This window comes from Malania oleifera, chromosome 10 (assembly GCF_029873635.1).
Source record: "Malania oleifera isolate guangnan ecotype guangnan chromosome 10, ASM2987363v1, whole genome shotgun sequence".
Taxonomy (NCBI): Eukaryota; Viridiplantae; Streptophyta; class Magnoliopsida; order Santalales; family Ximeniaceae; genus Malania; species Malania oleifera.
In genome coordinates this window covers 54,802,952-54,819,665 of record NC_080426.1, presented here as the reverse complement: position 1 = coordinate 54,819,665, position 16,714 = coordinate 54,802,952, and the positions used below count along the sequence as shown (strand labels likewise).

General features: G+C 34.3%; 1 protein-coding gene across 6 annotated transcripts in view; it reads left to right on the top strand.

The window, feature by feature from the left end:
• The first annotated feature begins 294 nt into the window (after positions 1 to 294).
• Positions 295 to 16,714, top strand: part of LOC131166056 (histone H3-like centromeric protein CENH3) — a 34,996-nt gene continuing 18,576 nt past the window's right edge. Inside the window, exons 1-6 of one of the 6 annotated variants that reach the window (XM_058124286.1) lie at positions 295 to 595; positions 671 to 711; positions 838 to 877; positions 1,066 to 1,193; positions 8,145 to 8,219; positions 12,111 to 12,186. In XM_058124286.1, the coding sequence (XP_057980269.1) occupies positions 541 to 595; positions 671 to 711; positions 838 to 877; positions 1,066 to 1,193; positions 8,145 to 8,219; positions 12,111 to 12,186 (415 nt within the window). In that variant the 5' untranslated portion in view covers positions 295 to 540. Of the gene's footprint in view, positions 596 to 670; positions 712 to 805; positions 878 to 1,065; positions 1,194 to 8,144; positions 8,220 to 8,572; positions 8,659 to 9,788; positions 9,911 to 12,110; positions 12,187 to 16,714 lie in introns of those variants that run through there. The other 5 variants (XM_058124290.1, XM_058124285.1, XM_058124289.1 and 2 more) reach the window with 5 other exon arrangements.

Sequence of the window (16,714 nt, the reverse complement as noted above, 5' to 3'; positions counted from 1 at the left end):
CATATGATCATTTAATTTTGATTTTAATTTAAAAGTGTATAAAATGAATAATTTAATAAAAAAACTATTTCTGAATATTAAAATTTTTGAAAAAAAAGTTATCAAAATAATTGAAAACCGATAAAACAAACAGAAAATTGATAATTTAAACAAACACGTTTTATAATTTATTTCTTTATTGAGGAGAAATAAAAACACTTAAGGACATGAATTTAATTAAGTTTTAATAATGTTTTGAGTTAAAAAATATGAGAGCGATAATTCATATCTTAGTTACTCGGACGCTCTTCTTCTACTTGTTCAAAGCGCAACCGAAAGAGAGGACACTTGGCAAAAGAGAATGAAATTGAGCGGGAACTATTTGAATTTTGCCATAGTTGAGCGGAGAGAGTAAATAGTAGAGTCTCAAACAGGCATCGGCATCGGCACCGGTCTCCGTCTCCCCAACGGGAAAAATTAAAAACAAAAGTGGAAAAGGGCTTTTCAGAAACAAAAGCACCGCTGCCAGAGCTTCACGGTGGAGCTTCGACTCATCCATCCATGGCGAGAATCAAACATGTCGCCAGCAGGAAAACAAGTTCCCGTCGCAAATCTGGTCAGACTCAGATCTCTCTCTCTCTCTCTCTCTCTCTATTCGTAAACCCTGATTTTCTCTCTCTAAATCTCGCAGCTGCCGGAGTCGCCTCACCGTCGACCCCTGGAACGAGTTCGGTACATTTCTTCTCTTGCTCTATTTCTGCTTTTGGAAAATTTTAATCTATTCTTCTGTTATTTTAAAAGTTTGGTACATTTGTATCTCATCCAGTTTTTAAAAACCATTTTGGGGAAAATTTACAGCGAGGTGGACGTTCTAGGATGGCGGGGGATGCTACACCAAGTGAGTTTTCGTCGGTGTTCGGTTCGCATTTTGGAAATAAATTTTCCCCTGCTTTTCAGAGCAAATGTCATTAACTTTAGTAGACAAAATGTTAATAATGCTAGGTTTTTTTTCTTCTTTTCTGTTGAGTTTTCTAGAAATTTGTTACAAGTGAAGTTGAGGGTCAGGAATGATTTTGATCCTTTCAGGTGAGGCAGGGTCGCGAAATGTGCGAAGACACCGCCGCTATAGGCCGGGAACGGTTTCTCTTCAGGAGATTCGACGCTTGCAAAAGACTTGGAATCTGCTGATCCCAGCTGCTCCTTTCATTAGAACTGTGAGTTTGTTAGATCACTTATCATTCAAAGTGGCTTAAAATTAGATAGTTTATAGTTAAATAGATTCCCAGCCGAGACTGCTATTCACTGTATTTTTGTATTGTTAGTTACATATATGATAACTTGGACCCTTTGAAACAGCTCTGTATAATTTATTTAAGATTGTAGATACTCGACTCAACTGTACAAACCTTCCTTAGACTATTTGACTTGTACTGAGTTATGAAAGATTTAACATATTTATGCAGGCAGTTTTGTAACCTACATGTCAGTTGTTGAACAATGGAATCAAATTTCACTTAAATGGAGAATAAAGTTACACCCTCTTTGGAGTGGTGTAGACTTTGTTTTCGATTAAACACCCCATGAAGTGATGATTGGTGATAAATTATATTATTCAAACTGGGAATATTGTCTTCGACCTGTTTTAACTGAGTGGCTCTAATTGATGACAAGATGTGGGAAATTTGTTTAAAATTTTTCAAATTGTGTCAAAAGGATGAACTGTGGAATGAATAGAGTAATCTGATAAAAATTGTCTACTTGCCAATTTAGCAAACTTTGTTTTCCGTCAAATAAACCTTGTACATTTTGTATTGTCCTATGAAATTTGTCCCTTAGAATTACATCTTTGTTAATTCAACGCAGAGTATGATTTATGCTTCTTAGCATTGAAATATAATAACCGTATATTACACATGCCCATAAGGCATACATGTGGCTGCTGTTGAGCTGTAATAGAAACGGAGCCTTGATGAGAGCCAGCTTTGATGTGCTGTAGTGTCGGTGCTAATCACTAGCTCATCTCATTGAATCACCTCATTGAACCTTATTACCATCTTCCATTTATATCCATCCCCATCCATCTATATAAATGGAGATATGTGTGTGTGAAAAATATGTGAGTGTAATTGAGTTAAAGGTGTGAGAGCGAGAGAGGTGTGAGAAAGAGTGAGTTGAGTTGAGTGGAGTGCAGGAGCTTCCTCCTCCTCCTCTTGTATTTTCTCCTAGTTTTAGTGAAGTTTGGCGTGCTTCGTGGACGTAGGTCAGTTTGGACCGAACCACGTTAAATCTTGGTGTTTAGTTTGCTTGTTTATTTTTGGTTGTGGTGTTATTGTTGCTCCTAGATCCCCAACAATTGGTATCAGAGCCAGATCGGAGTAAAACCGCTAGATCAGAGCAAAATCGTTAGATTGGAGCCTCTGCCTAGTATCTCAAAATCAAGTTTTGAGCACACCAGGGTATTCCTCTCGACAAGATGAAGCTAACGGTGCAAATCAAAGCTCGAAAGGAGGTCCCATGCACCCACACGCGCTTCTAGGAGTACGCGTCGTTGTCATGCGCCTTCATGCGCCACCAGGTCACCAGCACGTGACCTCACGCGCCCACATGCGCCTATGTATCTCACGCGTCTGCTGCAATAGTTGACGTTAGCGCATCCCTGTTAGAAGTCTCAGTCCACGTTAGTGCCACGTCAGATGCCACGTTAGTAGTTGGGTGCACTTGCCATGACAAATGCCATGTCAGCAATTGAGACTAACTTTGTTACGTTAGCTGCCTCATCATCTGGGCCCCACTTGCCACATTAGCAGCCACGTCAGTAAATGGCGTCAGTAACGGCGTCAACAAATGGCGTCAGTAACGGCGTCAGCATATTCCGTTAAAAAGGAGGATATTCTGTTAAGTTTAACAGAATTTGACTAGGCTTTTTGGAGCCATTTCAGGTCCGTTTTTTGAATGAGTCGAACCATTTCCAAGGTTTTTGGCGGTTTCGGATTCAACTGTGTTGTCCGCTTGAATTGATTCCATCTCTAGATAGGTGAATCAAGATGTCGAACGAAAAGAGCTCAAAGATCGAGATGTTTGGCGACACCAATTTCGGTTTTTGGAAGATGCAAATTGAGGACTACCTGTTTGGTAAGGAGTTGCATTTACCATTGAAGGGAAAACTAGAATCCATAAAGGAGGATGAGTGGGAGTTGCTTGACCAGAATGCTCTTGGAGCTGTCAGGATAATGCTAGCAAAGTCTGTAGCCTTCAACATCAAGCACATGACAACCACCAAATCACTTATGGATGCGATTTCCAACATGTACAAACAACTATTAGCCTCCAATAAGGTACACTTAATGAAAAAGTTGTTTACCATGCACATACTCGTAGGTCAAAGTTTTAGTAAACATTTGAACAATTTCAACGAGCTATCAGATCAACTCGCATCAGTTGAAATCACGTTTGACAATAAAATTCATGCCTTGTTGATTCTTAGTCAGTTGCCTGAGAGTTGGAAATGTATCGTTACTACGATCAGTAGTTTCGCAGGAAAATCAAAGCTGAAGTATGACGAGGTCATCAACATGATTTTGACGGAAAAGATCAGGATGCAGTCAAACAATGCTTCCACTTCAAGTTTAGCCTTGAACGTAGAAAGTCGAGGGAAAGATTCATGGAAAGGAAGCAGGTATGGAAGATCTTGGGTCTTAGACTCTGGAGCTTCATTTCATGCCACTTGCAGTAGAGATTGCCTAGAGGAGTATACACCAGGTGACTTCGGTATGGTATACCTTGGCAATGATCAACCTTGCGACATAGTCGGCAAAGGATTCTGAAGATTAAGATGAACAGGTCCGTATGGAAGCTAAAGGATGTCAAATATATTCCAGACCTGAGAAAGAACTTGCTCTTAGTTGGACAACTGGAAGATGAAGGATACACCACAACATTCATTGGCGATGAATGGAAGATGTCAAAGGGTGCACTGATGATTGCATGAGGTAAGAAAAGTGGAACACTTTATGTGACTTCTAATGCCTGCATGTCTATTTCAGTTGTTATAGGAAATGACGATAGCAACATTTGACACCAATGACTTGGTCACATGAGCGAGAAGAGACTCTGGATGAAGCATTCAAAGGAAAATTTAGTGATCTACGGTTAGTAGAGATTAACATGTGCGAGGATTGCATACTCGGGAAACAGAAGAGGGTCAATTTTCAGACATACACTCATACCCCAAAGGAGAGACTTGAACTAGTCTATTCAGATGTATGGGGACCAACGCCCGTCTCATCCATAGGCGGAAGGAATTACTTCATGACATTTATTGACGATCATTCTCGGAAGGTATGAGTTTATTTTCTGAAATAGAAATCAAATGTCTTTGACGCTTTCAAGATTTGGAAAGCAATGGTTGAAAATGAAATTGGTTTAAAAATCAAGAAACTGAGAGCTGACAACGGTGGTGAGTATGAAGACACCAGGTTCAAGAAATTCTGCTGTGAGCATGGTATCAGGATGGAAAGAACTGTACTAGGTACGCCCCAGCATAACGACGTAGCCAAGCGGATGAACTGATCGTTGACCGAAAAAGCTAGAAGCATGCGTATGTAGTCAGGCCTACCAAAGCAATTTTGGACAAAGGTAGTCAACACAACAGCATACTTGATCAATAGGAGTCCATCAGTATCATTGGATCACAGACTCGTAGAAGAAGTATGAAGTGGAAAAGAGGTGAGACTTTTATATTTGAAAGTTTTTGGTTGTGTTGCATATGTGTATGTTAGTGATCATGTTAGAAACAAGCTTGATCCAAAGTCTCGGAAATGCACCTTTGTCGGCTATAGTGAAGATGAGTATGAGTATCGCATTTGAGATGATGAAAACAAGAAGGTAACAGAAGCAGAGACGTGATCTTCAATGAAAAGGTGATGTACAAAGACAGACACACAACAAAACCAGTTCAGAATGAAACAACCTATGTAGACTTGGATGATGTCCTAGAAGGTGTTGGGACACAACAGAAAAACACCGAGAATCCTCAGGCGGAGGAACGTGTGGAGCAGATCGTCGCACCACCGCCTCCTACTCCAGCTCCGGAGCTTAAGAGATCTTCTCGGTTCCATGTACCAAATAAGAGGTATATGAATTATTTACTTCTTATAGATGGAGGAGAACCCGAATGCTATGATGAAACATGTCAGGCAAGAGATTTGATCAAGTGGGAGCTTGCAATGAAGGACGAGATGAACTCCCTCATCTCCAACAAAATGTGAGAACTAACTAAGTTGCCCAAAGGTAAGAAGACTCTTCACAACAAGTGGGTGTACAGAATTAAAGAGGAGCATGATGGCTCCAGGAGGTACAAAGCCCGATTGGTAGTCAAAGGCTTTAAGCAGAAGGAAGGAATCGACTACACCGACATATTTGCATCAGTTGTGAAGCTAACAACCATCAGATTAGTTTTGAGCATTGTTGTCTCGGAGGGCCTATATATCGAGCAGTTGGGTGTGAAGATGACATTTCTTCACGGTAATTTAGATGAGGAGATTTACATACATCAGCCAGAAGAATTCTCAGTGAAAGGTAAAGAGAATCTTGTGTGTAGATTGAAAAAGAGGTTGTACGGTCTCAAACAAGCTCTCAGGCAATGATACCTAAAATTTGACGGTTTTATGCGCAGGAAAGATTTTTAGAAGTGCAATGCCGACCACTGTTGCTACTTGAAGAGGTATTCGTCTAGCTATATCATTCAATTACTATATGTCGATGACATGCTAGTCGTAGGACCAGATATAGAAGAGATTAGAAAATTGAAGTTGCAATTGTTAGAGGAGTTTGACATAAAGGACTTGGGTTCAGCAAAGCAGATACTTGAGATGCGGATCTTCAGAGATAAACAATAGAGAACATTGTGGTTATCTCAGTTAGAGTATATTAGCTGTATTTTACATGGCTTCAACATGAGCAGCTCTAGAGCAGTAAATACACCATTGGCCGATCACTTCTGCCTCTCCAAGGATTAGACTCCCTAAACAGATGAAGAGAGGGACTTCCTGGCTAAGGTATCTTACACCTCAGCCATTGGAAGTCTCATGTATGTCATGGTTTGTATCAGACTAGACATTGACCAATCAGTGGGAGCTGTCAGGAGGTTCATGTCAAATCTAGGGAAGACTCACTGGGAAGCAGTGAAGTGGATCTTGAGATACCTGCATGGCACTATTGATAAGTGCCTATGTTTCGACAAAGGAGACTTGAAAATTCAAGGGTATGTTGATGCCAATTGTGCTGGTGAAATTGATCAACGTAGAAGTACCACCGGATATGTGTTCACTATTGGCACAACAACTGTTAGTTGGATGTCACAGATATAAAAGATTGTTGTTCTATTCACTATAGAAGCTGAATACGTAGCAGTGACAGAAGCCAGCAAAGAGTTGGCACAACAACTGTTAGTTGGATGTCACAGATACAAAAGATTGTTGTTCTATTCACTATAGAAGCTGAATACGTAGCAGTGACATAAGCCAGCAAAGAGATGATTTGGCTTTAAGGTTTGTTGACAGAGCTCAAAATAAAGTAGATGAGAAATGTTTTGCATAGCGATAGTCAGAGTGTGATACATCTAGAAAATAACTCTGCATTTCATTCCAGAACCAAACACATTGGACTACGTTATCACTTTGTCAGATCTCTGTTGGAGGACGGAGTGCTGACACTTGAAAAAATCCAAGGTACTAGGAATCCAGCAGATATGTTGACAAAGGCGGTGACCACAGAGAAGCTGAATCATTTACCTATATACTGGTTGAGATGGTGTTTCATCTCCAAGTGGGAGATTGTTGAGTTGTAATGGAAATGGAGCCTTGATGAGAGCCAGCTTTGATGAGTTGTAGAGAGCCAACTTTGATGAGCTGTAGAGAGCCAGCTTTGATATGTTGTAGTGTCGGTGCTAATCACCAGCTCATCTCATTGAATCACCTCATTACCATCTTCCATTTATATCCATCCCCATCCATCTATATAAATGGAGATGTGTGTGCGTGAAAAATATGTGAGTGTAATTGAGTTGAAGGTGAGAGAGAGAGAGGTGTGAGAAAGAGTGAGTTGAGTTGAGTGGAGTGCTGGAGCCTCCTCCTCCTCTTGTATTTTCTCCTAGTTTTATTGAAGTTTGGTGTGCTCTGTGGATGTAGGTCAGTTTGGACCGAATCACGTTAAATCTTGGTGTTTATTTTGCTTGTTTATTTTTGCTTGTGGTGTGATTGTCGCTCCTAGATCCCCAACAATTGCAAGGATACAAATTGTGGACATAAATGTGAATATTCTTGAAATTTAGGGAGATGTGGTGTGATTCATTTAGGACTAACCATATATTTTAAACATATACATCAGTATTTTACCAAAGTTTATCTAAAACATAAATAACAAGAATGAAAGGGATTAAGTAAATCATAAAACAAGATATATGTAATAGTACAAGCATTTAAAGAATGCTATACAATTATTTAGAAATTAGAAACTACACTATTTTTCATATAAAATAGATTCCATGCTATTGCTTTTGCTTTTCTACCTGCTCATAAATATTTAATATATTTCCAATGTTAAATATATGTTTACAAGAGTAGAATACATTGTGTTGCATCAAGATACTTTTTTTGAAATATTTGATGTGAATTCAAATAGTATGTAAAGAGTATTGGTTACAAAACAGATATGGCCACCTTATAAAACTATTTGAACTCATAGATGCTCCTACACACCTAGAATGTACGTGCAGACACCTAGTTTTGGAATTTCCAAATAGCACTTGAGGTTAATAGTCAGGATTCATGAACTGGTGTTCCACAGAATTTTACATCAGTGAGTGACTGCTTGCATATGTAACTAATCAGTTGTTTAATGCTTGCCTAAGGCAACCTTATGGGGCTATAGAACTGATTGATTGTCTCCACTCCAGCGCTCTTGAATATCGCTATTTGTTGTGATATAGTTTTATGGATTCTGTATGTAGTTATTTGTTGACATTTGCTATTTGTTGTGCATGTTGTTCTTTTTCTTGTAATTGCCTATTTATTTTAGGGTTCCATTGTTGATTTTTTTTTTAATATTTTTATTTTTTATATGAGATTAACTCAGTTAGTGATAGTCATTCTTATCATTTGTGGAAGGTGAAAGAAATTAGCAATTTCTATGCTCCAGAAATTAGTCGTTGGACTGCTGAAGCTCTAACAGCACTTCAGGAGGTATCGTTCATCATGTGTGCATCTGTCTCTGCGGAGACTTCTTTGTATTACTGCAAGCATGCTTTTTTTAGGTGTTGTATTGGAGATTTGGCATATGTTAGGTCACTAGTTTTTGATAGAATATTAAATTGACTATCATGATGTTGCTGAAAAAAAAACATTTTTTTTTTGAGATGGTGTTGAAAATAAATTAATAATTCCAAACAATATATTTTTCCATTCTCTACCTCAATATCTGTCTTCCAATGTTTTCCCTATGAATTTCTATTGGTTAATGATTTTGCTCTGATGATTATAGTGACATATTAAATTTCTAGTCTAAGCTATTTATAAAATTTATATTGGCACCACAGATTCAAGTGATTTCATAAACAAGAATTCATGTGGTGTCGGTGTGCTTATGGAACTTGAAAGCACCAGGCTTCTAAAGCTTGGTGGGTAAGCATATACTTGAAACTTACACCATCCATTCACTCTCTCTATTTTCACACACTATTGATCATGCACAAATTAGTGGTTTTTTTGTAAGGCTTAGTGCTTCTAGTTTCCAGTCATAATTCTAAAATGATTATGTTAGGACTTATTATAGATCATGCTTCTGTTATAATAGATTTGAAACTAAATTATGGGTTTTTCTTTATTTAGAATGACAATTTTTGTTGAGATCTATCATTAGAATTAATATGATAACGATGGGCTCATGATACTATTTATGGTGGATAATTTAACCATAACTTGCTTTTTTTAAAAATGAAAAACTATAACCTGCTTAGGTTTGTCGATAGAATATTCCAAAGTAAATGCAACTGATTTTCTGTTATTTGGTTGAAAATTCCTGGTGACATGGGTTCTCAGATGTAGCCTCCTTGGTTTCACCCACTTTATGTTGTGTCGGGCACCCAACTTGTGCCAAACACCAATATTACAACTATTGTTATTGAATATATAAGAAACTAAAGTAATGCAGAAACTAATAATAAAACAGTGAAAAGAACAAGATAAGAAATTAACGACGTTTGGTATAGAATTACCTATGTCCTTGGGCGCCGATGATCAATCCACTACTTCTTGACAAAGTACAACTTTGAGGTGTGTTTTACAAATGGAGAGTTGAGCTCTTTATATAGCTTCAACCTCAAGTCCAAAAAACACTTCTCTCCAATGTGAGACAAATAATACAAAAAATTCAAAACAACTTTTTATACGAATGTGGAACTATTGTACCAATGTAGGACAAAAAACAACAATTTAAGCATAGAAACTACCATTAGACACGGATAATTTTCTTGGACTTGATTAATATTAAAATTCACAATGCCCAATTTTCCCAGGTTTATGAGATATAGTAGGGACTGCTTTCTGTATCTAAATGAAGCTTGCATCAAATATAGACCATGAGTTCCTAACTGTATTGGCAAAACCATGCTCCCTGGACGAGATTCTAGGGGCTCAACCTTCATTCAAATTTATGGTAGTTCTCTCTGGTATGGGAAATGAAAAGAAACTCACTGCTATTTGTAGATTTATCACCAACTGCTAGATTGACATTGTAAATGGGCAATCCTGCAGAACATGGATTGTGTTCTCATAGATATGGTGGCAATGATTTGACCACTGCTTTGAGTTATATTCCCTGGGCATTTGCTGTCATTGTGAGGAGGCTGTTTGAATGCAACGCAGAAGGAACCTCAGCTTGAAAGAATGCTTCAGTTTCTTTATGGTCAGTGGGTTTTCTGTTTCTGAGATTGTAAAATACTGAAAGGAAAAATTAATAAATTTATTATTATATTCAAGAAATTTGCTTATTGAATTCAAACTTTTCTTGAAGACCATAAGGTATACTGTTGTGCTTAGCTGAGCATGCGTGTGCATTTGGGGGAGAAAAGCAGAGTTTTTCATGTCTGACTCTGGTGCAGGGATAAGGCTTGAATTTTCTTAAAAATATCAAACATTAAAATATTGCACTATAGTGTCATACAGCAACATGGTTGCTGATAGGACTACTATAGTCTCTCACTCTCTCCTTGTAAATAAGAAATAATATTCAACTTAAAAGGCAGCATCTGCAATTGATTCTGGTTCTTGTTAAAATTTGTCGTGAATGGCGCCAGCATTTTGCCCTATCACCAATTGCTGTAACTTGGTTCAATGTGCAATAACTGCAATCTGTCTATTGCTTGTTTCATTTCCTGACCACTTACCTGTGCTATCTTTAATGGAACCATGTATGGTCAACGTTTTTTCTAATGCCTTTGCTTTTTAAGACAGCAACGGTAGTGTTCTTATCCAAAAAATAAATACAGCCAGGCAATGTGTGATGATTCATTCTTGATGCCATCATCATCCATGTTTATAATGTGCTCCATTATAGCTTTAACTCAATTCAACGAAGTGGTAGTTATTTGTGGAACTCCTTCGTCACCATCTACTCTATCTACTGCCATATATTTTGGTTTAATTACAGACTTTCATGTCTTGTTTCCATGTAGCATCTTCAACTAAATAATAAAAACATTTCTTACTCAAACGATCATCGATTTTATTGCAACCAAGCATTTTTGGCTGACTTAGTCTCTAGTGCATCTCTTTGTTGGCAATTTTCTTGTTTTTCGGGCTTGTTTGGTATCATTTTTGGTTTCCCCCTTTTTTTTTGGTTGCTTTAAAGCAACAGGTTACAACAATGTGTTTGTTTATGTTTCTAGTTTTCTATTTTTGCTGTCCCTTTTGGCTTGGTTACATTGTTGTGCTACTTAATATCGATAATTGACTTTTGTGGATTAAATCATTTCATTTTATAATTTTTTTAATTAAAATTAAAATAAAATTACAATGTGAATTTAAAATAAAATTAAAATTTAAAAATCTAAAAAATTTCTAAAAACTTGAAAATTTTTTTTATTTAAAAATAAGCCATTTAGTAAACCATATTTTTACTAATTTTCAATTCTCATGCACAATAGGATTGTTCTAAGAGCACAATGAGTTTGAAATAATTATAATAAATTTCCATTTTTATTATAATGATTTTTAATTTATATTCTTTTGTAATATTACTACTTTAATTATATTTTAAATTGTTATTTGATTCAATGACAAAACAATAATGAGTTCAACTAGGTTTTTAATTTTTTTCTGTTTTGGAAATATTAACCAAATAGGTTGCTAGATAGTGAAACATCCCTTAATTTATGTATATGTTTTCTTAAATTCTTGGGGTATATTTTACTTATTCCAAAACTATTCACACTGTCATCTTCATACCTATTGTTTAACTTCAGGTGAATATTACAAAGGTAATTTTTCAGTGAATTAGTTGCCCAATGTAGTGCATCATATGGCTTTAGAATGGAGTTGCAAAAGATGACATGTGAATCTGGCCCGATGTTAGCTGGATACTTGATTAGATATATTGGTGTTAAAAGTGTAACGGGACTTGTATATTTTGGAGAGGATGTTGAGCTGTTTCTAAATCTAGAAGAGATTTTCTGTCTTGGAATAGATTAATAATGTAGGATGATTCCTCATTTTAACTAATAAAAAGTTATTTTGTGTGAAAATTATTGAATTGGAGCATTGGATCATTTGATTTAGTGTTCCAAACAAAAATGTACCACATTGTTCTCTAGGGTGCTAGCATTTTCTGGTAGCTATGATCTGGCCCTATACAAGAGTTGTTATATGACCCAGCACTGTTGATATATAAATACATGTTTCATGTGGCAGCACTTTTCAAAGAAGGCAAAATTATGAACCTATTCCAGCTTTTCCAGTCCTATGTGGCTATGTGCAATAGGATATGGGATATATTGCCACAAAAACTTGTTAGATTGTTTTTGTAGATTGCTTTAACAGCTTCTTGTACAGTATACTTACCTTAGGTTTATTCTGTAGGCTGCAGAGGATTTTTTGGTTCATTTGTTTGAAGATTCAATGCTGTGTGCAATTCATGCAAAGCGTGTTACACTAAGTAAGTGAGACTTATCACACTCATGGTTTTTTTTTTGTTATTTTAAATAAAAATCTTGCTGTTTTAAATTTATTTGTCTATTTGGTGCTGTGGCTTGGAGCATGGGTTGATGCACCAGTTAAGAAAATTGAAATCATTTCCAAAATTTTTCATTTTTCTCATTCTTATTCTCATTCATTCATTTTTTTTTGATTTTTTTGTTTTGGAGATTTTAATTCTTTTCACCTTTTCCACCGCTTCATGTCTATATTGGAAGTGCATTGTTAACTTTATATATTTGCATATGAAATTAATCATAGTGTGGCTTGGGGTACTTGCAAATCCTAGTCCTTTTGTCTTTTAGGCCAGCCCATAATTATTACTAAATGCTAATATTGAAGTGAATTCTGAAATCACATGAACCTTTAGAAACATAGCGCATTGTGTTATAACTTCTAAAATCTAAAACACTAAATCTCACAGTCCAACGATTTAACTAAATATTTTATGTGCGACATATACATTTTTATTAGTGGCTGGAGCATTATTGTAGTATGACTTTGTTTTTCAATTCATTATTAATCTAATTACCTGTAAAAACTCCTTTTAAATTTAGAAATCCCTCAGTATCTTGTCTTACATATATGCATGTTGCTATGGATTTTTATAATGTGTATGCATAAGCATACCCTAAAGCTAAAGAAAGAAAGTGCAAGGATTTAGTTAATATAAAATGGATAAAGAATGTAGGATAATATATTGGTTAAAGAAGAAGATATATAAGAGAGGTGGCGAAGCTACATTAATAAGTTGTGAAAGCATAAACTTAGAAGTGATGAATGAGGAAAATGCTAAAAAATTGAGATTTATTGGCAAAATTGGCGTCATTGAAGTTAAGATGACTTTAAAAAAGATTAAAGGTGGGAAATCTATAGGATTGGATAACATCCCAATTGAAGTTTGAAAATGTCTACTGGATAATATAAGTATATGTCTAACTAATTTATTCAAAACAATTATGAAAACCAAGAAAATGCCAGACGAATGGAGGAAAGCACGTTAATACCTATATACAAAAACAAATGTGATATTTGAAATTATAATAATTATTGTGGAAAACTTATGAGTCATAGAGTGAAACAGTGGGAAATGGTAATTGAACAAAGAATAAGGTTGGAAATGAGAGTCGCAAAGAATCAATTTGGTTTTATGTTGGGGAGACAGACTATAGAATCTATTTATCTATTAAGAAGATTAATGAAAAAGTTTAGAAAAAAAAGAGGGACTTGCATGTGGTTTTATTGATCTAGAAAAAAGTTCTTTGATGGGTTTTTGGGAAAAAAGGAGTATGTAGTAGTATATTGATGTCATTAAGGTTATGTATGATAAAGTAATAACTAGCATTAGAATTGCAGGTGGGGACTCTAGAGAATTTCCAATCACTTTTGGTGTACATAAATGATATACTTTGAGGCCTTACCTTTTTGCTTTTGCAATTGATGAACTCACTAGGAGTATGTGAAATGAGATCCCATGGTGTATGTTGTTTGTAGATGATGTTGTTTTGATTGATGAAAATAGGAGTAAAGTAGAATCTAAGTTAGAATTATGAGAGAAGCTTTAGAGTCTGTAGGTTTTAGAATAAGTAGAAACAAGATAGAATTATATAAGATGTAATTTCAACCATGGTTGGAAGAATATCGAAGAAAAGATTAAACTTGATGGTCAAATAATTAATAGCACTAGTAGATTTCAATTCCTTGGATCTATTATGCAAGTGGAAGGAGAAATTGAAGAGGATGTAATACATAGGGTTAACCCTTGTTTGGGAGTACTTCAAAAAAAGTGCTTATAGCACTTATCACTTAAAATAAGAACTTTTATAAACAAGTGACATTTGGCTTGTACTACAATAAACACTTTTTGCAAAAAGTGCTTTTGCAAAATCTTTTTTTTGAGAACTTTTTAAGTAAATTTTGATAAACAATCTAAAATAACTTTTTGGCCACTTATAACTGACGCTGTTCATATGTTGGGTCAATTTTGTAAATATAAGAAAATTAAGTGGTTATTTTATAATTCTAAAAATACATTAGAAGATAATCATATACTATTTTATTATGTATAATAATTTATTACTTACTAATGAAACATAATTCAATTATGGAATGAAGAAGAAAAATCATCTATTAATTTGAAATAATATTAAAAATTAAAAATAATAATTTAGTTTATAATGTCATTTTAATATAAATTAATATGATGATCATATGTTATAAATATAAATTAAGAACAAGATTATTGTTAATCAAAATTAATATTGTATTATTTTTACTTAATAAAAATATTTAAATATTAATTAAAAACAATAATTAACATAATTATTAATTAAATTGTAAATTAAAAATTTTAAAATAAATCAAATATTATTTTACTATGCATTATAGCCCATTAATTATTAATAAAATATACTTAAATTGTGGAATGAATAAAAAGAACCATCCATAAATTTAAATTAACATTAAATAAATTAAAAATTTTAATTTAGTTATTAATATTATTTTTAACATAAATTAATGTGATAATCATATGTTTTAAATATAAATTAATAATAAAATTATTTTTAATTAATAAATAGTGATATTATATTATTTCATTTAATAGAAAATATTAAAATTTCAATAAAAACTTAATATTATTATCTTTAAATTTATTTATAAAAATATTATTATTTTTATTAAATATATTTAAAAATAATTGTATTTTAAATTAACATTAAATAAATTAAAAAATTGAATTTAATTAATAATATTATTTTTATCATAATTTAGTATGATAGTAATATGTTAATTAAAAATAATAATTTATATTATTTTTTAACAGAAAATATTTAAATTTTAATCATAAATAATTAAAATAATACTTATTAAAATTTTTTAATTTAAAAATATTAATATTTGTAATCTGAAGTATGTGTAAAAATAATCATATAGTACCCTATAATAAAAGTAAGTGTCCAAATACCATTTATTTTAAATACAACCAAACTCCACTTTTAACTTTCAACACTTTTTCGGTATTATCAGCACTTATTAAATTCAACCCTTTTTTCTGAAAAACACTTCTTTATAAGTAGTTCCAAACTAGGTTGGGTAAAATGGAGGAGTGCTTTGGGAGTGTTGTGTGATCGTCGAATACCCTTAAAATTAAAAGGATTCTACAAAATGACTATAGGACTAGCTATGTTATATGGATTAGACTGTTGGGCATCTTAGAAACAATATATCCAAAAATTAAAAGTTTTTAAAATGCGAATACTAAGGTGGATGAGTGGTATAAAATTAAAGGGTAAATTGAGGAACAAACATGATCGTAGTAAGTTAGGCATGGTATTGATAGAAGAAAAGATAAGGAATGTCTTAGATGGTTTGAACATCTAAACGTATGTCAAATAGTGCACCAGTAAGGAGGAGTAAGCTAGTTACTATTATTTGTAGTAGAAGGGATAGGGATAGACCTAAAATAATATGGAATGAGATAGTGAATAACGATTTAATAGCCCTTAATCTATGTGAGAAAAATGATCTTGATTTTGCGAATTGATGGAAAAGCTTTCATGTACCTGACCCTATCTAGTGGGACTTAAGACTTGATTTTGTTGTTGTTGTATACCTTAGTTTTTTGTACTTTAGAACATTTTTTGTGGTGCAGTCTTATTCCTATCTTACAAACTAGAACACATTCTAGGTGGCATCGGGTTTGATGCTGTTGTAGTTTATGCAAGCTGCAGCCATCTCTATATGAATCATGATATATGGACATACTTTTTTTCTTTGCTTCAATAGTATCTTTTTGATGGCTCCCAATTTAATTAATTGTTAATTTGTGTTGTGAAATCACGCCCAAGGTTATACACACACACACACACACACACACACACAGAGCAAATACAAAAAATAGAGAAAATAGAAGGAGAGAAGAACTTTGAATTAATTTGGTCCAACAATGTGCTAAGTCCAAGGAGCCTCTGTGCAATTTTCACTATTATCAAACGAAAACTGCTTAAGGTTTCAACTCTTGGCTACGATATGTATATAAAGCCCCATATGAAAATCCCAAAAATATCCTCATGATAATACAATTACACTACACCTTGCTCAAGTACCATACTGCAGGTGGGCGACTTCCAAAGCACACCCACTGGGCTCGGTTTAACTAAACAAGGAGGTTTCACGCATGGAAGGCTTAGGGGCCTACAAAAAGCTTCTGAGCCCTCCACATGAAACCTCCCACTTGTAACAAACTTCAAGTGGATAATCCCTTTGAATTTGAGCCATTACTCAACACTTTGTTTCATTGATACAAGTTCAATTCTCTTGTGATTCCTTAATTGATGATCAAGCAATGTTTTTTAAAAGGTGAAGGCGTTAGTTGAGGCATTTTTAACCCTTAAGAGGTGAGGCATAAGCCTTAAGGAATTGCTGCGTAAGCCTTTTGAGAATTTAATTTTAGATAAATATATGTAAATAAATTGCATATATTCTAAAAA